Genomic DNA, 22,900 nt, shown 5'->3' with positions numbered 1-22,900 from the left:
TTAGAGAGAGTGTCTCCGACTTGAATATCGATATCAGACACTTAGGATTGGGGGTCCTAAGCGAAGGATGTTTCTGGGTAAAACCTAGTAAGATTAAAGTGAAGTCCTACTACGTACATAGCCAGGCTTTTATAGGTACTTGTAGCTTTAGGGCCGGTACGTATGAGTCAGAGATAATACATACATCATCGAGATGCGTCATCTAGCAACGGCTGCTGCGGTTGTGATGTAATACAGATATGATGAAAGGTTTAGCCTAATGATGGCGCGAAGAGGCATGGTCATGACATAATACACTGATAAGTGAGAAAAAGAAATAGGGGTAGACGCGACTGTAACATGAGCCTCTCTGAATCAGATTCAGATGAGAGCTCGGGGTCTACAGCCATTGCAGAGCAAGCACTTTTGGCACAAGACAGTATCGACCATGAGCTAGATGCTGTGGGCCGGCCACTACCAGAGGCTTCTGTACCAACTATAGCTATACCCCCAACTCAGCAGCAGCGGAAAAAAGGACAAATGAGTGCATATATCAGGTTTCTTCTGGAAAATGATTGAGTTTGTCTGACTATATGCTCTAGAAAATGCAGCAAAGCAGCATCAGGCCATGGTAGCTGACGAGCCACCCCTACCTGAGTCTCTCATCATCATGTACAACATCTTGATCTTTGTTCTAGAAAGTGTAAGTAACCCTTCTGACATAATGAACCTTCTATGACATGGCCAGCAATGACTCCATCAACGGACATAGCTGCAACAGCTGTCAGCCACCTTCCTCGCATAAAAATGCCTCTCATGCTGGCATGTTTGCACTTCTTTGCCTGGCCATATCTCTGGAATGAGGTATGTTCATCTACTGAAGTCTTGTCAATGAAGCAAAGTTCATTGGGCATGTATTGGGCCATCTGTTGCATGTAGTCAGCACGGAGATCTTTATTTTGTTCTTTGGTGATTTTATGGAGCTTTTTGAGGGAAATGCCCACATGATGGAGCTCACAGTGGATGGTGGTGTAGTGGAGTGCAATGAAGCAGTTGCATAACATGAGTCAAGTGATCTCATTGAGAAACCAATCTGGCCAGTGGTGGACCAGTTCCATGAGGTACTGAACATCCTCAAGATTCAGCTTCCTTGGATGACCTGTGAATTCACTCTGTGGTTTGACTACATTGCTGGTGTGCTGATAGAGCTTTTGGATGCGGAAGAATGTGCATCTCAAGAAGCTGATGCAATCAAGGATTTCATGAAGACTAAGGATATCTTGCTCATACAGGCAAATGGCAGCAAGTTTGACATTGGATGAGATCTTTTGGTTGACCATACTAGGTGTATTGTTGTCTGACATGGTGCAATTGTTTGAATTTTTCTCTAAGTCTCAAAATGGTGAAAATTTTCAAAGTCCCAAATCCTCAATTATGATTTTCCCACAACATGCCAGTACCATTATATACACACACAGCTGTAATAGGCCAAAGACTGTGTTCACCTTCAGAGTGCTTGATAATCTTCTATTGGACAACCTTGAATGCAGCACCTCAGCAATGAACTATTACAGCAAGCTTCGGCAAATGACCTCGAGCATGTTTCCACACCTTGTTCCAGTAATGCCATATCTCCATCTCCTAAAGGACACTATATTGACAAAGCACATTGCAAGGACCAATACAGAGAGCTCATGAGAGTCACTTGACAGTGGAGGCAGTTAAAGGCCATGAAATGACATGTATTTGGCCATAGTTCTGACAACCCAAATGCAGGAGATCTCACATTGTTTTGCCCCGCATGTTCTCAGCCTGGGATTAATGTATTCTTGTCAGGGAATGAATCACTTGATGAGTGAGTCTTGTTTGATACTGAAATCACCTCAGCGATAATAAGAATTCCAAGCTGGAAATACACCTGGTCATTTGTTATGGACAGAAATTTCAAAGCCAAACACCTGTATCCCATCAAGCCATTTGATGAAGTTTGGCTTTCCAATGGGTTGGGATTCATGGTGGGAAAGGACAGGTATAAAACACATCTTGCAGAGGCTGCTGACACATTGGAAAAATTGAGCTGCAACAATCACCAGGCAGTAAATCAAGCAAATGCAGCTCAGCACAAGCTAGAGTCCACAGGTATTGGGAGAGTTGCCTGTGCTCAATATGGTTGCTGTGTCCCTCACTCGATGGTAGATTTTCAGAAAGGTGAAAGGCAAGCCAAACATGCCATTCAACATTCACAAGTTAATGATGCATCATTTGTAGACAAATGAACATGGACTACACCCTTTGTGAGGCTGCCCAGCACAATATGGAAGGCATCACCAGGGCTGTCACCCTGCATGACATCAACTGTCAATACAACAAGCACTTTCATGTTCAGGTGAATTGAAGCCAATTTCTCAAAATTGTTCTGGAGTTGACCATCATTCCTGGAATCAGCATCTGCATGGACATCAGGACAGCTGCTATGTCCAATATGTGTCAAATTTTATTGAAGGCATTGTTCAGATCAATGGAGAGATCATGGAGACCCTATAGGCATGTCTTAACCTGATTTCCCCTGCTGCTCAGGGAATGTCTTCCCCACATCAAAAGGAATGTCTTAATTATCAGATGAACAATTACAATTTCTACAAGATGATCTGCATGAAAAAAACCCTTTGCCATAAATACAAGCAGGTAAAAAATGGCATTGCCAAAAGTGGAAAGGCTTTCAACAGACTCAATGAAGCAGCACCCACCAATTTAAATACAGAATGGTTAGCAAGCAAGAGGATCACTCAGTCCAGCAGAACAAACAACCCTGCTGCAATGGATATATATGAGATTAATATCAAGAAGGGTAAGTTGATGCTGTCTCCATCAAAGTCTGAATTAATTTTTGCACTCAGCACTCAGCAAAAAGAAGATTGAACTTAGTTTGCTAAAGGAGGGTAATGGCCATAATGTAGCACCTTCTTGTAGATCTGTGGCAATATGATCAATGGGGTTGACAATTGAAGAGGCTCAAATTGCATTGCTCATTGAGGTCAGAAGAATAGGAAGAAGAACTACAGAGACACAGAGATTAGACATTGCCCAGCAATGTGATTGTCTCCAAGGCCAGATAGATAGATTCACTTGGTCTGCTCTTATGCATCTTGGAGAGGGATTTGATGCAGATGATAATCCTGATGACTTGAATGTAGACATTCTCAATGATCTCAATGATGACCTGGCAGATTTCATCAAGACATCTGATACATGGGCAAACTCCCTTGAGCTCACTGTCATCCCATTGCTATCAAACCTCAGGGTAGATTGATGCAGATGCTGTATGGCAGAGGATCTGATTCCACAGGAGATGTCGCTTTATGAAGGGTAGGCCAATGATACCCTTCACAACCTCTGAATTCACTTGTGCAACAAGGCAATCCTGTTCTGAACAATGGTTAGGCAAGCCAAATCTCAAGCCCTAAAAACTCAAGCTTAGTCCCAGGTGATGTCAGTGCAGCAGGCAGTGTCCCTCCATACCAGTATATATACCAAGACCAGGAAGCAAATGATGAAACTTGAACCAGGGCAAGACCAGCTTCAAAAATACAAACCCCTGCTTCAAGAGCAGCTCAAAATCAGCACTGCCATCAGCAATCCAAATGCCCAAGGTCAGTGAAATGAGTCTTTCACATGGTTCTGGTCTATCAAAGTTGCTTTTGGGGGGTCCAGATCACCTGTAGAATGAGGAATGTGAGTTCAGGCATGCTTTACAAATGCCATGGTGAGCTGACAGGACCCCTCTGAAGTCTACCAAGTTCATTAGCTTTGGGCAAAGGCACTACATGATTAATGGAAGGAAGAAATGATATTGGTCCAATTGGAGATAGATTGGACATGTAACTTTTTCTTGTGGAAAGCAACCCAATGGGGTGACTGGATGAGGGAATCATTGGTGAAATGCCTTCCAGGTCATGCTTGCTACTCAGGAAGGCAATCACAAATGTATTCATTACTGGCACAGGATGCCCTAGGCAGTGTTTCAAGACCTGCAGAGCATGTTAATAGATGCTCAAGATGAATGAATATGTTCTGCTGATGATATGAAACAGCTATTTTGACCCAATAATTGAGTCTCAGCAATTGGCTGGGTCAGCCCATTTCAGAGTTTGAATTTCTTATCCATCCATCAGTGGCTCATATCTTCACATCTGAAACAACTGTCATTGTTATTGCCAGCATCATACTCCTGCATTAGCCATGCCTGTACTACATACTCCTCCTGCATCCACTTCTGATACTCAGGATTCTGGCAATGAATACTGACCCCTCACACTGAGTCTTGCAGATATTGCAGCTACATTGTCAATGGCTACATCACACATCTGAGCATGTGTTGCACAATATCAGATGGAGGCTGCCAACAACAACTTTCCTTCTTTGGCTCAGATTATCTACTTTAAAGCCAGGCTGCAATGGGAGATCTGATGACTGTGGTGGTCAATGCTGAGATCTCCAACAGATTTTTGTGACACCAATCCTGCAGTACTCAGCTACAAGGAACATAATTTTGATTATTCCAAGCCCAGTCACTCATATTATTCTGTTGTTTCCACAGCTCACCTGGAACACAGTTCCCAACCACATCTTTTCATCTCACCTATCTCAGGTTCATGATGTCACAGATCTGGGAGATCCCTCCTGGATTGTATCCCACTATGAGACTCCATGGTGGATGAAACACAATACAATCCCAGATAAACCATGGCAATGGGACCAGGTAATGGGTTGCTGTGTCTTTCACTACCAGCATTGGCTAGTAAGAATTATATACAATTTCCTTGAGTGATGACTAATCCAGTCTAGGGTGGCATTAAGGATGATGGTCTGATTCTTCCCAATGTAGGGATTTCATTTACTGTGGGCTTGTATAGGCAGATATTACTTAGTGTTATGTTCGCACTTTTGGTGCTTATGTAATCATCATAGTTTTCACCACCTACCAGTACCAGTCTGAGACTGAGAGTTACTAGCATGATTTCCTATGATCTCTGAGCACTGAGCTTAGTCCAGAAACCCTTTAGGGTTGAAAAACAGCTAGGCATAGTACATTTGACCCAACCTTAGAAGGCTACTTTCCAGTTCTCTTCTTGTTGTGTTTCCCACACTGAGCAGGTGGATGAAACCTCAGATCTATCACTGCTGGGACTGAGGTGGATTAGAGAACACCTCCTGACATTGATTAAGGAGCAATGAGAGGGCATCTGTGATAAGATGGTTGAGATTGAAATGTACACTGCCATCCTAAACCGATTGCAGAGAGGCAGAGGGGAGTATCCCTGGTCAATGTTAGTGTGTCCAGAGTATATTTCCCTAGATGAATGTTGTACAGATCTTCAACTTTGGAGAGGAATAGAAATATATGATTAAATTATTGATCACCACCAACTATTGAATACTGAGTTCAGAATGTTAAGGTCTGAGTTCCATACTTGATGTAAAGAGTACCAAAAATTACATACTTACTTCTGAATATCTAACCTAATATTACCTGCTGAGTCCTGAATATCAAGTTCCAAATATCAAGTTCTGGAAATCAAGTATCGAGTATTGAGTCCTGAATATCAAATATCAAGTATCAAGTTCCAAATATTGAGTATCAAGTATCAAGTATTGAGTTCCAAATACTGAGGTCCAGAAATTGAGTATTGAATGGCAATTGGTTTGAGTTGTTTGTTGGTGCTTGATGCTTGATTATTGGCACTTGGTATTTGACAGTAGGCACTACCACAGGTAACTACATTCTATGCCTGTTTGATCTTTGACAGGGTAGTGAATGTGCACAATCGACCCTAGCCCATCCACATGAGGGCACCCTGGCATAAATATGAACAGAATCCCTCATATACCATGCCCAAGTAATCCAATCCCCTTCCACTTCATGAACCCCATGTCTAACAATCCTTCCAGAAAATGCAATCATACAGCTGGGATCATACCTAAACTCCAGCTGAAGGCTTGGCATACTCATGCAAGCATTAGAATATTTCCCCACAGTAGTGAGAATATCAAAGCATTCAGGAATGGATAAATGGTCTCAATGATTGGATTTTGCCAATTGGAGATGACAGAAAGGGTAGTAAACATGGATGCCCAATACTGGAGGGTCTCTGATATCTTTGGCAGTTTCTTGCTTTCTGCCATTTCTCCAGGCTTGAAAAGGCTTAGATCCCTGCCCAGTACTGCTCAGGATGCATGACCCTGAGTGCTGCTGATGTGATGGCTGCTGGCCTTGCAATAACTTTGAGGATTTTCTCAGAGCATGGACCCTTCAATGATGCAGATACCTCCAGATCCAACAAATTCCATGAGATTGGTGAGTTTAACTACCAAAATCACCATTTCTTCAGATCCTACCTTGTGCCCCTGTTGAAACCACACTGGTGACAGATTTATGCATCCAGGAGCTATGCCAACATTTTCTACACTTTGTTTGAACCACTCTTGATTAGTTCACCAACTGCTATCAACCTTTACACTTTTTTCAAGGTTTGGAGTGAGTAAATTGGAGGCCACCTAAATTTCCTTCTGTAGGTACCATTTGATATTCAATATCCATTGAGTAACAAAATATATTACATACCTGGGTGGTGTCAGTCAGGGCATCTGGGAGGTACCATGTGATGATGGCACCAGTTACATTGAGAATTGTGATAGGTATGCTGACCAACTTTGTACCCTCATGGCCAAAAGGACACCTCTCAAGCAACTTCTCCTCTCTCTCTTCATTATGCCCAGTGTCCTTCAGGGAGATCAAATTGCTATATCTGGCAATATTGATCTGCATCTGAACTGTGATGAAGGAATTTGAATGATCAAATGGACTGTCCTAATCTGCAGGAAGACCCACTGGGGTTTTTATATGCCTTTATGAGGTGATCTGTCATATCCACATATCTGGATCTCAGATCTGATCCACATCTTATCTCCATCCAACATCCCCTCATCCAATCTGTCCACTTGTCCAGGTCCAGTCCACAACTCATCCAAATTCACAACCAGCACTCATCTCCTTCTGGTAACCCCCTGACTCTGGTACTTTGGTTATCTGTATATTCACCCTGCTCACTGATCTGTTACCTATGTTTCATTTCTGTTTCATTATTAGTGATCTGTTCCTACTTACCAATAGACTATCCATATGCTTCATACATAGCCTCAGACCCTGCTGATTGATCATTCTGTTAGATACCTACAGTATATAACCTCCTGTAAATCTCTGTAGCACCTCAGTTCAAATATCATCTTAGTTCTGCTCATTCCTGTCCTCCAGACCTAAGTACCTCAACTCTCATCACCCTCCAAGACTTAGGATTGATTTCTATAGTCTATCTGTATCTGCCTCTGTCTATAACAGTCCATTACTGATAGTTTCTAGTCTAGACTTGTCTGGATTAGTCTTACAATACTTATCCTACATCCAGAAGTCATCCAGATCTGCTATGCTACTCATCCAACCCTCTGGACATGTTAGTCTTGTCCTCCTGAAATAAGGGGCAATACTTAGGTAAGGGGCACAGTGCACAAGCTGGGGCCAAAGCCCTTGAGTACAACCTTAACATGATCCACCAATCAATCACAAGCCATCACCAGATCAGTGTCTAGGTTAGGAGAAGGTATAATTGGGTCTCCTCTGGTCTTCTCTGCATTGCATTTCTGTTTGGTACAAGAAGGTTATTTCAATATCGGAAGTGGAAGAAACATTCATGATGGAGTTGATCTTGGGAAATCACATGCTGAATGCTGGATGTCCAGACTCTGGCATTAAAGGGGGTGGAGATAGAGAGGATCAGATAAGGGAGCCTTGGATGATGTTAGCTTTCAAAGATGGATTATCATTCATTGCTCAATTAAATACCAGATATGATTGGAAGTGTGCTGGATATCAGATATTTGATTGTTGAGACCTGGGACTCAGAACTCAGTATGTGATGCTCACTTCACTCAAATTTCAGTAGTTGGAACTTGGCATTTGGCACTTGGTAGTCAGTACTGGGTGCTCAATTTTCTGGCACTTATGACCTTGATCTTTAGATGACTTTGAACTATTACCTCCTCTGATTTGTATGATATACAACTACCTCAGCTCCATCATGTCTACAATTATCATTCACCTGGGCCCACCCATCTATATCATATAACAACCTCAGCCCACCCATCAACATGATATACATCTGGGCCCACCCATGTATATGATAACAAGTACCCTTGGCATACCTGTCTATCTGATACACATCTACCTTGGTACACCCATCTGCATAATATCCCACTATGTCAGCCCATCCATCTATAGAATATTCATGTCCATCAGCCTACTCATCTACTCTACATATTCCCCACATGGGCCCACCCATCATTGTCGAGGATATTTATAACATCAGCCCATGGTCCGCTGACCCATCCCATATAGGATATTATGTACATCAGTTCACTTGTATAATACAGAGATAGGTCACTGTAGTATGTGGTCCAAGAACATGTAGCTGTCCTGATAGGTGAGTGGGGGATCAGGAAAATAATCAGTGACTTTACTATGCACATTTTTGCCCTGGTCCATAATTCCACCACATATTCCCAGTGCAATATCTCCTTCTTCTCTGTGAAAGTCATATAGATCCACCCCATCTCCAAGTCCTGGTTCATGGTAAGAATAGGAAGTTTGTTCTGGCCCAACAAGTCCATGGGATGATCCTTACTGGCACTTGAAGAAATTTTGATGATCTAGTTCTGAGTTGATATCAGCAATTTCCAATACCAACTCTTATACATTCCATTATCATGAATATCAATCTGTGATCATTGTCAGCAAGTGCATCAGGTACAGTGAATGAATGTTTACCTGATCCACATTGTTACAAAGGACTGGCACCCAGGATTTTTGAACTATATGAAGTTCTCCATGCTGTGAATTCTATGGTGAGGTCAATTGAAGTTTGTTAATTTTCAAGCACCTTACTTTGAACAGTCCAAACAGGAACCAACCAACTCAGAAGCCAACCTTATCATGAATCTTGCAAGAGCAAAGCACAACATTTATAAGGCACAGAAAACACTGGTGGATTGTGTTATGAGGGAAAATGGAATGTTAGTGAGCTTGCTCAGATTTTGAGCTGAAGAGGCAGAGAAGTGGCTGGATAATACAGATATCAGACTGGGGTGTATGAGAGTTGTATTCAAGAACCATGGATGGGCTAATACTAGTTGAACCCACAGAACCTCAGGATGAGTTGTTGTTATGATAACATCCGCTTGTTTAGCCCCTATTTCATTTTCCTCCCTCATGCCCTCACTGGACTCCTTCCTCTTCAGGTGATCACTCCTTTTCTCTTTCTCGATTGTTCTATCATTTTCTCTTGATCGTTCCACTGACCATTCTGTCAGTTGTACCTTATCTTTGGTTCATCCAATGACTCACCAACCCCATGCTCTTACCACCCAACTGGTACCTCTTACTTACTATGGTATTCTGACTTGTCATGACTCATGTCCCCTTTACTCTTACCACTCAACCAGTACTTTCTACTTACTTTGGTATCTTGACTCATTGTGACTTGTTCACCCTTTACCCTTACCACTAATACGGCAGACCTGCCCTTATCCCTTCCAACAGTATATATACCTTATGGGTAGCACTTGTATTCTCTAACTTGAATCTACTTGATTCATACTGTCTACTCCTTGAGCCCTAAGCAAGCTCTCCTCTTTATCAAGTACCTTCATTGGAGCTCATCACTGCCAATGTCCTTAGCCTTGAGAAGAGAATGATTGACAACTTCACTGTCATACAGTGGCTCAAAAAAGTGTCTCAATGTTTGTGACTTTTCATGTAATTGCTTCATTATGACCCAGGGTGTGAGAATATGACTAAGCCATAGGGAGGTGTGGGAAAGCTCTGCTTCTAATCATTATGTTTGATCCCTATAGTGTGGGAAGATTATGTCATCAAGTGAAGATATGGTCAATTTAATTTGGTGACTCATTGAGACACTTTTTTGACTTTTGTTTTGACCAACACAATCTCTATAATTCTACTACTTGGTGTTTCCTCCTGTTGCTCTAATTAGTTCTACCACTCTTCTATGCATAATATCTATCAATTTGAGGCATTCCTCATCAACAATCTTGCCCCACTCTGCTGCAACTCTCTCCCACAGTTGAAATAACCCCTATTGAGGATCTTGATAGACTGCAAGTGATATCTTGAGTAATTACCAGGGCTATTCAATAGGGTTGAGGTCTAAGGACTGGACTTGCCATGATAGAACACTGATACCATAGTTTTCAAACCATTTTATGGTCAACTTGAAGTATGCTTAGGGTCATTGTCTTGTTAGAAGGTAATGTCTTCTTCATTAATTCTTGATTCTTGCATGCTTCTGAGCAGCTACTTTTCCAAAATTGAAATATGCTGCTCTGTATTCATCCTCCCCCCACCTCACAGAGAATTCCTACTCCATTCCACCTCATGCAACACCATACCATCAAGTTTCCTACTTTACATATTTTAGTGTTTTCTTTCTTCTAGTAGTTCTTCTGCCTTTCATCACATATATTCCTAGCTATCTGACCCCATTCTATTGATTTTTGTCTCATCTGACCAGGTAGCCCTATTCCAGTCCTCAACAGTCCAATATTGAGGCTTTAAAGCAAAGGCTAGTCTCCTCCCTCTATAGGCTGAAGACAGGAAAGGCTTTTTCTGCCTGTTTACAGCTTTAAGGTTGGCTGCCTTATGAGTATTCCTGACTATTTGAGTGGAGAGAGTGGTGTAGATGATGTAATTAATGAATTTGGTGGCTTGAGTAGCATTGGCAGCCTTCCTAGTTGGAATATTATGAACAAGAGATTTTTTGTTATATGGTATAAGCTTGAAAGGACAATTTAGTTTGATATTTTCTTATCTGGAATGACTTTTTTGTGATCCTAATGATAGTAACCCTGTTCAGACCAGTTTTAGTAACAATCTGCCTGGTATACTAATTAGAAGAGCTGAGGATAATAATAGGGGCTATTTCAACTGTGGGAGAGAGTTACAGCAGAGTGGGGCAAGATTATTGATGAGGAATACCTCAAATTGATAGACAGTATGCATAGAAGAGTGGTAGAACTAATTAGAGCAACAGGAGGAAACACCAAGTAGTAGAATTATAGAGATTGTGTTGGTCAAAACAAAAGTCAAAAAAGTGTCTCAATGAGTCACCAAATTAAATTGACCATATCTTCACTTGATGACATAATCTTCCCACACTATAGGGATCAAACATAATGATTAGAAGCAGAGCTTTCCCACACCTCCCTATGGCTTAGTCATATTCTCACACCCTGGGTCATAATGAAGCAATTACATGAAAAGTCACAAACATTGAGACACTTTTTTGAGCCACTGTAATTGTCGATAATTGATTGTAGCCCTTGCAGCTAGATCAATTGCTGTGAACTCGTACCATTGAATGCTTGCTGGTTGCAGCAGGCTTGGTGCAAGCCCAATCCAAGTTCTACATTGCTGACTCGCTTCATTTGCTTGTCACAGACTTAGCATTGTCATAACAGTTGTTAAGTTAAGAAAGAGATTATAAACATATTGGACTTGATGATCTTACAAATGAAAGGGCTCAGACAAGGAATGGGAAAGGGACTCAGATAAAAAAAACTTGATTAGCTATGTATCATACCTAGGGATGGAAAAGGGGTTAGGTAGGGAGGTATAAATGCATTGTGAACCATGGCACATTGGGTTGCTGTCATTTGTCAGCGAGGTCACGTGCATTGGTGTTTTACATGCCTGTGGTAAAATGAGGCAATAAAACCAACTTTAGACCTTAGCACATCTTGGTCTTAAAACTCACTCACTGAGCCTCGAACGAGTTCATGGTGACCTATTATCATTCGGTCCTTTCTCGGTTCCTTCAAATGACTTCGAACCCTGAGCGAAAAAAGCGGACACCCTCACGACATTGACAATGAAAAGACCCCAGACTCTCGGTTCAACATCTTCGCTTTAGCTCAATGTCATAGTAGCTGTCACCGAGAAGCATGCGGGAATGTTGAAACCCGTTATCATAACGTAGACTCGTGATCAGCCCGTCTATGAGGAAAACCGTCGATAGACTGGTCACAAGTCTAATCACAACGGGTCTCAACTTCTCCGCATGCTTCCCGAAACCGCCGCTGTTCCAAGTCTTTTGGTCAAGCGCATTCCTTGGAGCGGCAGCGCTTCTCTATTTTGGTTTCCTCGGTCTCATTCTCGTGTCCCACCCTCTCCCATACAGGACTCAGGTTTCAAGTAGTGTAGCCTCCCCTTTACAGTACCTTTTGTTCTTTACATATCTTAAAATTTTAATCATAAACTTACTAAAATTCTCGTGTCTTTTGCTCAGTGAGATCAAGATGTAATATACAAATTGTAACTTTCAACAACAGAAACATGCATGTAGACACTTATATGTAGTAATGTAGTTATATGTCAGGTGGAACTGCGAAGAGAAAAAAACCAGGATCCGGTGCTAGATCTTGACGCGGAAGCGCGGCTAGGTCTTGAATCTTGATGCACTGTTACGGAACCGGCGGCGGCACAGCTAGGCTGCAGGAAGGAGCGGATTGGTACAAGGGTTTTAGGCAGGATGCAGATGGATCACCGGCGGCGTTCACGTGCACTAGGGTTGGAAGACGAAAAGACCGCGAGGCTCGAGCTCGACGAGTAGGACAACGAAGCTGACATGTAACGTTATAAGCAGGACAATGAAGACGATAATACATAGAAAAGACTCATACCTTTCTCCGATACAGTTTACGGGGTCCAACCTTTACTAAATAACGTCAGTCGAATGGTAACATGGTTTCTGGAAGATAGAGAGCTGAAGTATTTCGGAACGACAACAGGCCACACATCACTCATCTTTTCATTGTGAATGACGTGAGGGTGTCCGGACTTTGTGTGCTCAGGGTTGAACTCGTTCGAAGGAACCGAGAAAGATCCGAATGATAACAGGTTACTCGGCCCTTTCCGAACCGACCGTCCTGGCGTAAATGATCACCGAGCCATTTCCAAACCACTTGTCCCGGAACGACCTCAATTTTCAGACCGAACCTCGAAACCGCAATTTTAAAAACCATCCTTTTCGAACGCGCAGCTACTAGCCTACTTGTCATGGCCAGTTGCTTGGTGTGCAACTCATGATATTACATACATAATTTACCTTTTGCCCACAGTCAGTGAGTATCGGTACATCATTAGCCTATTCGCCATGCCCTTGAATTAACCCGAGATTGATATCCACAAGAGCACCACTATGCTAGTCCTGGAACAATGTACACATGGCGCAGCCTCACTAGTAATTGCATTCTTATAATGGCCAGTTCGAAATTGATCAGAATTATATCAACAGATATCCCAGTACCTCTGGAGTTGTCTTATCTCCCGGTCAACTTCCTATGCCGCTAATCCTACTCTGCCTAGCTGGAAAGTTTCTTCCTCGCTCTCTTTAAAGCCTTCAGTTCGCTACTGCGACGACCGCATGGCATTAATCTCGATGGACCTGACAGGGGGAACTGGCTATCAGGTTCTTGAACCATGTACTCGTCATTATGCGGCTTCTTCGTCTGACCTCCAACATAGGCAACATTATCAGACTTTTTGATGGCGTTGACTATTGTGTGAACCTTTCAGAGAAATATGGTGGGGCGGTGAGACTCCATGGGCTATATGGCGTAAGTCTATTCACGACGTACATCAGCGTACTCCGAGTTGCCCTTGCGAATGTTCATTTATTTAGGAAACTGTCTATGTGTCCGATCCACGTGCATTGCATCACATTGTAGTCAAAGACCAGCAAATATTTCAAGAGCACGAAGACTTCATCATGTCAGTTTTCTCCTACTTTTTTGGTACTGTAGTAACTCGGTGCATCAAGGTCAAACAAACTTGTATTTGGTGAAGGCCTGATATCCACCATTGGTGCGGCACATCTCGTCAAGAATCAACTACTCTTCTTCTAATACTGTGTACTTATCCCCAGGAGAGCAGCATCGCCGACAACGCAAACTTATCAGTCCCGTGTTCTCGACGTCAAACATGCGACGACTCCTCTCCACAGTATGCCAAATCACTGATAGGCTGGCATCCACCCTCGCAGCTAAACTTCCTGCTGATGGCTGTACGTATCACACTCTTACCCTTAGAAAAACTCGGTTGATACCTGTCACGCAGCACACAGCGAGGTTGACGTCCTTACATGGCTCTCCCGCTGTGCCCTCGACAACGTTTGTCATTGTATCCTTGGGTATACCTCCAATGGCCTCTCAGCTGCAGAAGATGACATGTACACTGAAGCACTGCGGTCGGTCGGGTGCGTCCGCTCAATTTAGTCTCCCGCTCTTTTGAGTCGTAACAATACACACTGCAGGCCTTTAATAGGAAATCTCTGCTTGCTACGGCCGTTTGTGTCAATCGTCACGCGTTGCTGCTCGCTATACTGGGCAAGGAAAGTTCTTGATTTGGTCACGGCGCCCTGGATCCCGACAAAGTTTATGAGAGACATACGGGAGATGCGCCGCGTTGTCGAGACCATGGATTCTGTCAGTCGAAAAGTACTTGCAGAGAAAAAAGCGGCAATGGAGGCGGAGGATATGTTATATGGAGACAGTGATTCGATACCATCGATGATGGATATCATGCGTGAGTTCCATGGACCATAATCAATAGTATCGTGGCTCAAGCACGCACAGTTAAGGCCAATTCCGTGTCATCCAATGCAACAAAGCTTACGGATGCTGAACTGCTGGGACAAATGAAGTAGGTTTCTAATAATGTGCGCGTTCCAAACATCGTCTGATCACATTATAGCGTCATGATATTTGCTGGCCTCGATACGACTACTTCTGCACTTGCCCGCTGTGTGTACTTGCTCGCCCAGCATCCTCGCGTTCAAGCAAGACTTAGGAACGAAATTAGCGACGCCATGAAGTTCTCGAGACATCAGGAAGACAACGACATCCCATCCGCCGAACTGCCCTATGACGTCCTCATGAGCCTCCCCTTCCTCGACAGCATCGTAAAGGAGACCCTCCGTCTCTACCCATCGCTCCCACTCATGATCCGAACGTACGTACATTTCTCTTATTAGTCCTCCCAGATATATCACTTTGCGCATGGCACACGGTACAGGGCGACCAAAGCAACCACCCTTCCTTTACATTTCCCCACGCGCTCACGGTCCGGTGAGCACACATCCGTCGTCACAATCCCGCAGGGGACCGATGTAATCATCTCCATCCTTGCTGCGAACCGCCATCAAGGTATATGGGGTGCTGATGCAAACGTGTGGCGGCCTGAACGATGGTTGTCATCACCCCTGGCATCCACGTCGACATCTGCGCCTGTTCTGGGCATTAAGGATGGTGTGCGGTTTCCTGGCGTGTACTCTAACATGTGAGTGCTAATAATGCTTCCTGTTCCCACTGAGTTTATTAAAGTGGCATGCGCACACAGGATGACGTTTCTCGGTGGCAGCCGCTCCTGCATGTCAGTCCCTTCCTTCTCATGACCTCCTTCTGACTAACCACACAATTCCTGATTACTAGCGGGTTCAAATTCGCTGACATGGCAATCAGTACGTCCATACCTTTGTGTGGTGATAATTCGCAGTCAGAACCAACCCTCTCGCCAGAACAAGTCCTCGCGACGCTTGTGCTGCGTCTGCACTTCTCGCTTCCGACGGAGCGGAATGCACAAGGGCATGTGAAGGAGATACAATGGAAGCTCAGGGGGTTTCATATCCCTGTTGTGAAGGCCCCTGCTGGTGATGGCGTGACACCGCAATTGCCTCTGAATGTGCGGCTGGTGAGGGACGATGATTTTGTGTGGTAGGTTACAATATGTTAGAGTCGGGAGAGGCATTGTGGATGGCCAGCGGGACGCAAATTGTTATTGAACCTCATGGTAGATCTGACGGTAGGGATGATCAACAAGCAGAGATTAGATACAACAAACTCATCTGGCGCGGATTGTGTATAAATGTTACAAGTGACTGCCGCTGCGCGGCTTGCCTTGTAAAAGGGTTCGAATTCTGTGCGGGTTTGCGTTCACTATAGAAGATTTCTTTGTGGATCGATATGTAGTATGTTGTCGCCCATCTTGTGCTGCAAAAATAATATCCGAATCTGCGTGCATGATACGTGGCAGTCTTTAGATGCCAAAGAGCTGTATATATACTTCGAACTCGCACACAGGTGCTATCGTCAGCACCATAGCACTCTCCGCTGGTAACACTTCTCAGATACACAATGTAAGCTAGCGTGCATAACAGACGGCTATTGTACCTATCAAGTCATGCGTGCTTACATTGTGTATGCTTGCTGAAGCGCTCACTATTAGTGCCCTAGTACTTGTTTCACAAAGTATTCGGACATGGTCGAAACATTAGCTCGTAAATTTAAGTACTTCATTAGCTATACCTATGAACTATGTGCATCATTGCCTGTGTAACTTCGAAATTCGTTCGCCTCAGAGTGCTATATGATACTTCATTGAAAGTATTTCTCCGTGTCCGAACCGCCGCGTGCGCGAGAGTCGCAGAAATCATCGACTACACCAGATATCTAAAACCAACAGGGTTTGGAAGGTTGTTTATATCCTTCGCATTCCGCTCGTTCCTCTCCATTCGTTCATTCACCCGCTTCAAATGCAAATACATCACACCAAACATTGTTGTTGACCCCCCAAGTGCTGCGAAACAGATGGCGTAGGAATAACGATACGTCGGTCCCCAGGCAATTGGCCAGACGTATCTATGAAACGTCAAATTGTAGACAATCAATGAGAGTGAGAGATTGATGCCACTGACGCTCCAATGATATTCCCGGCCTGTGACAGTCCATTAATCAAAGCGATCGCAACAGCGCGCTTGGCAGGTTCTCTGGCGAAAATATTGTTGATCCATCCCCAGATCACCATATATGCAGCAGAGATTTGAGCCATGAGGAAACTGTACGACTCTGAGTACGGGATGTAAGACTTTATGTGCAACAATTCTACTTACACCGAAGTATAGCGCGCAGCCGTGTTCATTGTGCAGATGGATATGATGAAACCAACGCCGGCGAGTGCACTCGAGGCAAAAAGGAATACGTAACGTTTTTGAGCCTTATCAGAGTACCTGGTCGTTCATGAGACGTGATTCGAGATAGAGACCGTTCACTGACCTTGAGATAACAAATGCAACTATCGTGGAGAATACCCATGGAGGAGCGCAGAGTAGTAAAGTGTTCATTGTATCATACCCAAGAGTTGCGACGATCGTCGGGAAGTAAATGACGAATGACAGTGCCACAAACTGGACAATGAGTGCGACCGACAACCACCACACCTTCCAGTCGCACACAGCATCCCGCAGTCCTTGCATGGTCGTCCGTTTCCCAAGTTCGTCAGTGCCATCTTCTGCAAGGCGAGAAATAGCGAGTGCTCTTTCCTCCGGAGTGAGCCATTTGGTGTTGTGCGGGAAATCAGGAAGAATGAAAAGTGCACAAATTGCGACTAGAATGGTGGCGCCACCCTCGATGTAAAATAGCCATCTACAGATATTTCAGCTTTAATGAGTAATAGAGACGGACGTTTCTTGCCTCCACGCAGCTTGTCCAAGTTTTCCCTGCATGCCTGTAAGTACACCTGATGCAAACACGGCTCCGAACCCAGAGGCGAGAACAGATCCACAAGTAACAAGGGTCGTTCTTACAGCGAGCTCATCTCGCTTATACCATCCAGATATCAGATACAGAACGCCAGGGTAAAAGGGAGCTTCGACAAAGCCGAGAAAGAAACGGGCTAGAAGAATACCCGTATAACTTGAATCAAACTATTAGACATTACAATGATGCAAACCGAGAATGCGCACTTCTTTGTGATCCCTGGGCACGGTCAGCATTCATATCCATCAACGGCCGGTGTCGACAAACCTGTTAATGTTGATACTAGGCCCCAGATCACCATACTACCAGGAATCAGGATGGATGGTTTCTCTAGCCAGTGCAGAACCATATTCCTGAAAGAAAGAGAGACTTTACATTGACCTAACCCTCAACGATTGATGCAACTTACGCTGGCACTTGCATAAGGATGTATCCCACATATACGATGGACAAGATCGTAGCATATTGATTCCCCTGCAGGTGCAAGTCTTGCTCAAAAGTTGCCAACCGTGCACTACTGTGGACAACATGAGGTGCTATATAAAGCGAGTATGACGACATACGACTTACCTAGCATTCGCTCTGTCGACCTACCCATGGTATGCAGTAAGTACGAGGTTACACACCGATACGATAGCTCAGACCCACAAAGTTCAGTGCATATAAAACAATGATTATAGACATACGTAAATCGAGCTTCCTCACCAATCTCCTCTCGAGATCATCGCGGGCATGGTTTGGTACGCCAGAGGACAAATCGTCGTTCATGTACTCAGTGGCTTTTGCATCGCTGAGAGTAGTCATTGTTCAGAAAACAAAACCACAACGGGAAGAGTTGATAACCCTCTTCTTGGTGACACTAGGTAAGAAGAATGGTAGGACTCGGAATCTCGCGGCCACGGGTCGTCAGACAACTTGGTTAAATATCATCGACAGAGAAAATTAATGCTGCTTCACTTCAACTTTACCTGGCGATGCGTGGCAGTGGAGCTCAGTGGAGCAGGAACCTTGCGACAAGATTGATCGCAGAACCTGGCACAACCCTATTGGGGGATAAATGACTGCATGATGAAATTTCATACCTCTGGAATGATGTCAATAAGATAATTAGGTGATCCTAGGAACGGGTAACAATGTCGACCCAGGCCTGTGACTAGCCCTCTTGAGTCCAATATCATTGATGACTGATGTGCCGCGACTCGCACCATTCAGGAATGGGGCTTGAATTAAAATAACTTCTCCGATCAAGAAGCAAACTCTACCCCTAGTCAGGCTTGAAGGTCTCATGGGGCGCGGAGTCACAATTCTAGCATACCAGACGGCACCATATTAGCACGCAGCATTCAATTCGACACCATGGCGTGTCTGACCTTATTCCGTATAATCAAAGTCAAATAGTACAAGGATACGTCATGTGCAGGTGTGTTTGCGGTCTTCCTGGTTCGGCGCGGTGAGTCTGGGCTGTCATGTAAAAGCTCGCTGGGAACCGTATATAGAGTCCATGTAGATCAGCCACTCAGTGAACAGCTTCTGAGAAATTCGTCAACACGTGGCATATGCTAGTGATAGCAACAAATACATAGCGCTTCTCTTCGGGGACCTCGGAGTGTGGCCTCTGGCCCAACGGAAGGGCCAATACAACTTGAAGGCATTGTGCTATGAAAGTAACAGGCTACCGAGTTACTTGTGTCTTGGACACACATTTTGCGAGCTCCTTGCAATGAGCTCCTCAAACCTCTCGAAGTACGTGGCAGCGCGAACGTGTTTCTGACCAATGTTATTTCTACCGAGAGATTACGTACGCCAGGATAACATTAAGCAAGGTAATCGGGTACGTGTCAATGAAGTCTGCCGCCGCTCAGCTTCCTTTCGGAACTAAAATAAGATTCTATATTATTTCGTGAGTGGAATGTGTGATTGATATCAGTTGCGCTACTTACGAAAATCGCCCGGCAATTTGTCTAGCGTTTTGTCGTTGAATTCATCGACATGGACTCGGATATCATTGAGGGGAAAGGAATAACACAATCAAGACAAGTTTCAGCGTCTTTGTAGTGGGAAGAAGAAGTCAATCTTATCGTCGAAGTTTGTGGTCGCTGTTATGAGTGCGAAATCGCAGGAGCAGTCTTCTCCAACGCGATCCACCACACGAAAGCTGTGAATTGTGGGTCATCGATGTCGCAGATTGGCTAAAGACGCGGATGTTTTGCCATAGCGTGGGCCGCCCTGGAGTTGTTGTTTCTCCTTAGGCCTGCTTGCCGGAGATTTCATTGGCAAGGGTCCTGGCCGATATAGAGCAACACAACAGTATTTGCAAAAATACATGACCGTGTGGTGGACGTTACCGAGCCGCCTCGGTCACGGTTTTGCGTCCGAGACCGAGATCAATCTTCAAATTTAAAAGGTCTATTAATGTACAGCCACATGCACAGCCAGTCATTACCACTACTAGTATTGAACTGCGGCCTGCGCACTGACAACCACGTAAGGATACGCTGAGGCTTCACTAAAAGTCATCTAACCTCTCTCAACTTCCCATGTCTCTGGTCCAAGTTTGCGTACTCAGTTCGTTCTCTCTCGCTCTCTGCAAGGTCCTTGTGCTCCTGTTAAGACGACCCCATGGCATCGACCTTGATGGACCGAACAGGGGGAATTGGCTGACAGGTACGTTCTAAAATCAGTCCTTATTGACATCCAACTACCCCGTCTGACATGTACATAGGCAATGTCGCGTCTCTCTTTGAAGGCGGTGTTGACTATTGCGTGCACATTGCAGAGAAATATGGTGGAGCAGCGAGGCTCCATGGGCCGCTAGGCGTGAGTCGTCCATTCATGACTAGTGCACATCACCTTCCACGCACTTGCGTCATTCAGGAAATCGTATATGTGTCTGACCCACGCGCATTGTATCACATGGTCGTCAAAGACCAGCACATCTTTGAAGAGCCTGGCCTCTTCATCATGTCAGTATTCTCTCGCTTTCTCATACCGAATTGACTCGGTACCATCAAGGTCAAATAAACTTGTTTTCGGTGAAGGCCTGATATCCACCGTCGGTGAGGTATATCTCTCCAAAACCTAATATTCTTTTTAACACCTTTTCACCAGGAGAGCAACATCGCCGGCAACGCAAACTTCTCAACCCCGTCTTCTCAACATCAAACATGCGACGACTCCTCTCCATACTACACCCTATTTCAGACAGACTCGCATCTACCCTCGTGTCCAAACTTCCCGCTGATGGCTGTACGTACCACGATCTCACACTCTGCAATTTCCGTTGACCTTTCAACGTGCAGCTCACAAAGAGATCGACGTCCTTCCATGGCTATCCCGCTGTGCTCTTGACGGCGTCTGCCAAGGTATCCTCGGGTACCCCTCCGACACCCTTTCAGCGGCAGAGAATGACCCGTACCCAGAAGCATTGCGGAGGATCGGGTACGTCTGGTCAGTTTGTCGCGTCTGAACTCAAAGTACAATAATGCATTGTAGCCCCTTGATCGGAAAACTCATGAAGGTACGGCCGATCGCGATGATCATCATGCAATACTGCTCCTCGTATTGGGCGAGGAAAGTGCTTGATTTGGTCACGGTGCCCTGGTTCCCAACGCAGTTTATGGCAGACGTGCGGGAGATGCGACACACCGTGGAAACCTATGGATAGTGCCAGTCGAAAGGTGTTTTTGGAGAAAAAGGCGGCCATGCAAGCCAAAGAAATGCCGGACCCCGTTGACACCGCGTACAGAGAAAGTGATTCGATGACGTCGATGATGGATATCATGCGTGAGTTCCATGGGCAATCGAGAACATCCTCGCTCAAGTATAATGCACAGTAAAGGCCAATATCGTGTCGTCCAACACGGAACGGCTTACAGATGATGAGTTGTTGGGACAAATGAAGTGGGTCTTAACGTTTTCCGTGCGCTAAAAAAATCGATTGATGTCGTTGCAGCGTCATGGTATTTGCCGGCCTCGACACGACCACCTCTGCGCTTGCCCGTTCCATCTACTTGCTTGCTCAACACTCCGGCGCTCAAGCGAGACTAAGGAGCGAAATCCGCGATGTCACAAAGATACTTGAAGAAGACGGTCACGTGTCATCCGCAGAACTGCCCTACGATGTCCTTATGAGCCTACCGTTCCTCGATGGTGTCGTCAAAGAGACTCTCCGTCTCTATCCCTCTCTTCCACTCATGGGCCGAGTGTACGTTCCCCCTCTTCTCCTATACAGAGAACTCACCATGCATGGCGCATCACAGAACGTCCAAAGCAACTACCCTCCCTTTGCAATTCCCTGCACGTTCTCGGTCTGGTGGATACACGTCCAACGTCGCGATCCCAGAGGGCGCTTTTGCAATCATCTCCATCCTCGCTGCGAATCGCCACCAAGAGATGTGGGGTGCTGACGCGAATGAGTGGCGTCCTGAGCGGTGGCTTTCATCCACTCTTGCTGCTCCCTCGCAAACACAAGAGGTGAGTTGTTCAATGGATAGGGAAGATGCTGCGTCCGCGTCGAGATCTGCGCCTGTTCTGGGCGTCAAGGATAGTGTGCGGTTTCCTGGTGTGTACTCCAATATGTGAGTACTCACAGCGTTTCCCTACCAAAGTTCATATGCTTAAATGCACATAGGATGACGTTCCTCGGTGGTAGCCGCTCCTGCATGTCAGTTTTTTAATTCCTCACATGTCATATCCCCGCCCATTTGGTTCTGATTTTTGCAGCGGGTTCAAATTCGCTGAAATGGAATTAAGTATGTCCATACCTTCGTGTGTAGATGTTTAAAATAATGCTCCTGACCAGAACAAGCTATCGCAACGCTCGTGATGCGTTTGCACTTCTCGCTCCCGACGGAGCGGAACGCACACGGCCACTGTGAAGGAGATTCAATGGAAGCTACAAGGATTTCATATTCCTGTCGTGAAGCCACCCGCTGGGGATGGTGTAACGCCACAAGTACCGCTAAATGTGCGACTGGTGAAGAAGGATGATTTTATTTGGTAGGCTGTTGTGTGGTATTCTGCAGTGATGCTTGCGTGCCTACTAACAGAACGGGATGGCATGGTTTGATGCAGCAGAGCTATACGATCAACAGCCGAGTGTACGACAAGATGTATGATATAAAACGCTACAGGAAAAGCTGACCGCGTAAATTTTGTAATTTATAGCGAAGCGGTACAAAGTTACATTGCCTTGCAAGGATTT

General features: G+C 44.8%; 7 protein-coding genes across 7 annotated transcripts; 4 read left to right on the top strand and 3 right to left on the bottom strand.

The window, feature by feature from the left end:
• Positions 1-1,523: 1,523 nt before the first annotated feature.
• BJ212DRAFT_1444267 (uncharacterized protein) lies at positions 1,524-3,099 on the top strand (the record flags this gene model as incomplete). The annotated part of the gene is made up of 6 exons (XM_041337938.1): positions 1,524-1,599; positions 1,756-1,834; positions 1,886-2,194; positions 2,248-2,365; positions 2,425-2,465; positions 3,096-3,099. 6 exons carry the CDS (start codon positions 1,524-1,526, stop codon positions 3,097-3,099), a joined length of 627 nt encoding a protein of 208 aa, XP_041198106.1.
• A 712-nt stretch (positions 3,100-3,811) lies between these two features.
• Positions 3,812-4,039, top strand: BJ212DRAFT_1261662 (uncharacterized protein; the record flags this gene model as incomplete). Its single annotated transcript, XM_041330196.1, has 1 exon — positions 3,812-4,039. A coding segment is annotated over one exon (228 nt), but the record flags the coding sequence as incomplete, so codon positions are not given.
• Positions 4,040-5,755: 1,716 nt separating this feature from the next.
• Positions 5,756-6,031, bottom strand: BJ212DRAFT_1260461 (uncharacterized protein; the record flags this gene model as incomplete). Its single annotated transcript, XM_041330110.1, has 1 exon — positions 5,756-6,031. A coding segment is annotated over one exon (276 nt), but the record flags the coding sequence as incomplete, so codon positions are not given.
• A 151-nt stretch (positions 6,032-6,182) lies between these two features.
• BJ212DRAFT_1295566 (uncharacterized protein) lies at positions 6,183-6,805 on the bottom strand (the record flags this gene model as incomplete). The annotated part of the gene is made up of 2 exons (XM_041332324.1): positions 6,183-6,344; positions 6,602-6,805. 2 exons carry the CDS (start codon positions 6,803-6,805, stop codon positions 6,183-6,185), a joined length of 366 nt encoding a protein of 121 aa, XP_041198103.1.
• Positions 6,806-13,599: 6,794 nt separating this feature from the next.
• On the top strand, positions 13,600-16,124 carry BJ212DRAFT_1454516 (cytochrome P450; the record flags this gene model as incomplete). Its single annotated transcript, XM_041338854.1, has 12 exons — positions 13,600-13,749; positions 13,788-13,876; positions 13,926-13,969; positions 14,031-14,168; positions 14,222-14,360; positions 14,418-14,689; positions 14,740-14,806; positions 14,858-15,115; positions 15,179-15,442; positions 15,503-15,535; positions 15,595-15,623; positions 15,681-16,124. 12 exons carry the CDS (start codon positions 13,600-13,602, stop codon positions 15,878-15,880), a joined length of 1,683 nt encoding a protein of 560 aa, XP_041198102.1. The 3' UTR covers positions 15,881-16,124.
• Positions 16,125-16,565: 441 nt separating this feature from the next.
• Positions 16,566-18,637, bottom strand: BJ212DRAFT_522485 (major facilitator superfamily domain-containing protein). The gene is made up of 10 exons (XM_041343396.1): positions 18,346-18,637; positions 18,268-18,287; positions 18,107-18,214; positions 17,965-18,050; positions 17,904-17,916; positions 17,632-17,853; positions 17,215-17,583; positions 17,052-17,168; positions 16,857-16,997; positions 16,566-16,800 (listed from the first exon to the last, which is right to left on the bottom strand). Exons 1-10 carry the CDS (start codon positions 18,499-18,501, stop codon positions 16,599-16,601), a joined length of 1,434 nt encoding a protein of 477 aa, XP_041198101.1. The 5' UTR covers positions 18,502-18,637; the 3' UTR covers positions 16,566-16,598.
• A 1,597-nt stretch (positions 18,638-20,234) lies between these two features.
• BJ212DRAFT_1475689 (cytochrome P450) lies at positions 20,235-22,686 on the top strand (the record flags this gene model as incomplete). Its single annotated transcript, XM_041339268.1, has 14 exons — positions 20,235-20,361; positions 20,420-20,514; positions 20,572-20,660; positions 20,710-20,753; positions 20,806-20,943; positions 20,997-21,135; positions 21,190-21,322; positions 21,375-21,480; positions 21,531-21,597; positions 21,650-21,901; positions 21,957-22,274; positions 22,328-22,360; positions 22,420-22,448; positions 22,499-22,686. The coding sequence occupies 14 exons, from the start codon at positions 20,235-20,237 to the stop codon at positions 22,684-22,686; spliced, it is 1,758 nt and encodes a 585-aa protein (XP_041198100.1).
• Between the last annotated feature and the right edge of the window lie 214 nt (positions 22,687-22,900).

Source organism: Suillus subaureus (assembly GCF_016647635.1).
Source record: "Suillus subaureus strain MN1 chromosome Unknown BJ212scaffold_3, whole genome shotgun sequence".
Classification (NCBI taxonomy): Eukaryota; Fungi; Basidiomycota; class Agaricomycetes; order Boletales; family Suillaceae; genus Suillus; species Suillus subaureus.
Note: the sequence above shows the minus strand (reverse complement) of the source record. Positions and strands in the feature narration are given on the sequence as shown.

What these genes read in the sequence shown, in the direction of transcription:
- BJ212DRAFT_522485 (XM_041343396.1), bottom strand. Translation starts at nt 18,501, where the DNA reads ATGACTACTCTCAGCGATGCAAAAGCCACTGAGTACATGAACGACGAT. An exon ending in CTTGGACAAGCTGCGTGGAG is followed by an intron (nt 17,584 to 17,631) that starts GCAAGAAACGTC and finishes AAATATCTGTAG; the next exon opens with ATGGCTATTTTACATCGAGG. An exon ending in GTTGCATTTGTTATCTCAAG is followed by an intron (nt 17,169 to 17,214) that starts GTCAGTGAACGG and finishes ATGAACGACCAG; the next exon opens with GTACTCTGATAAGGCTCAAA.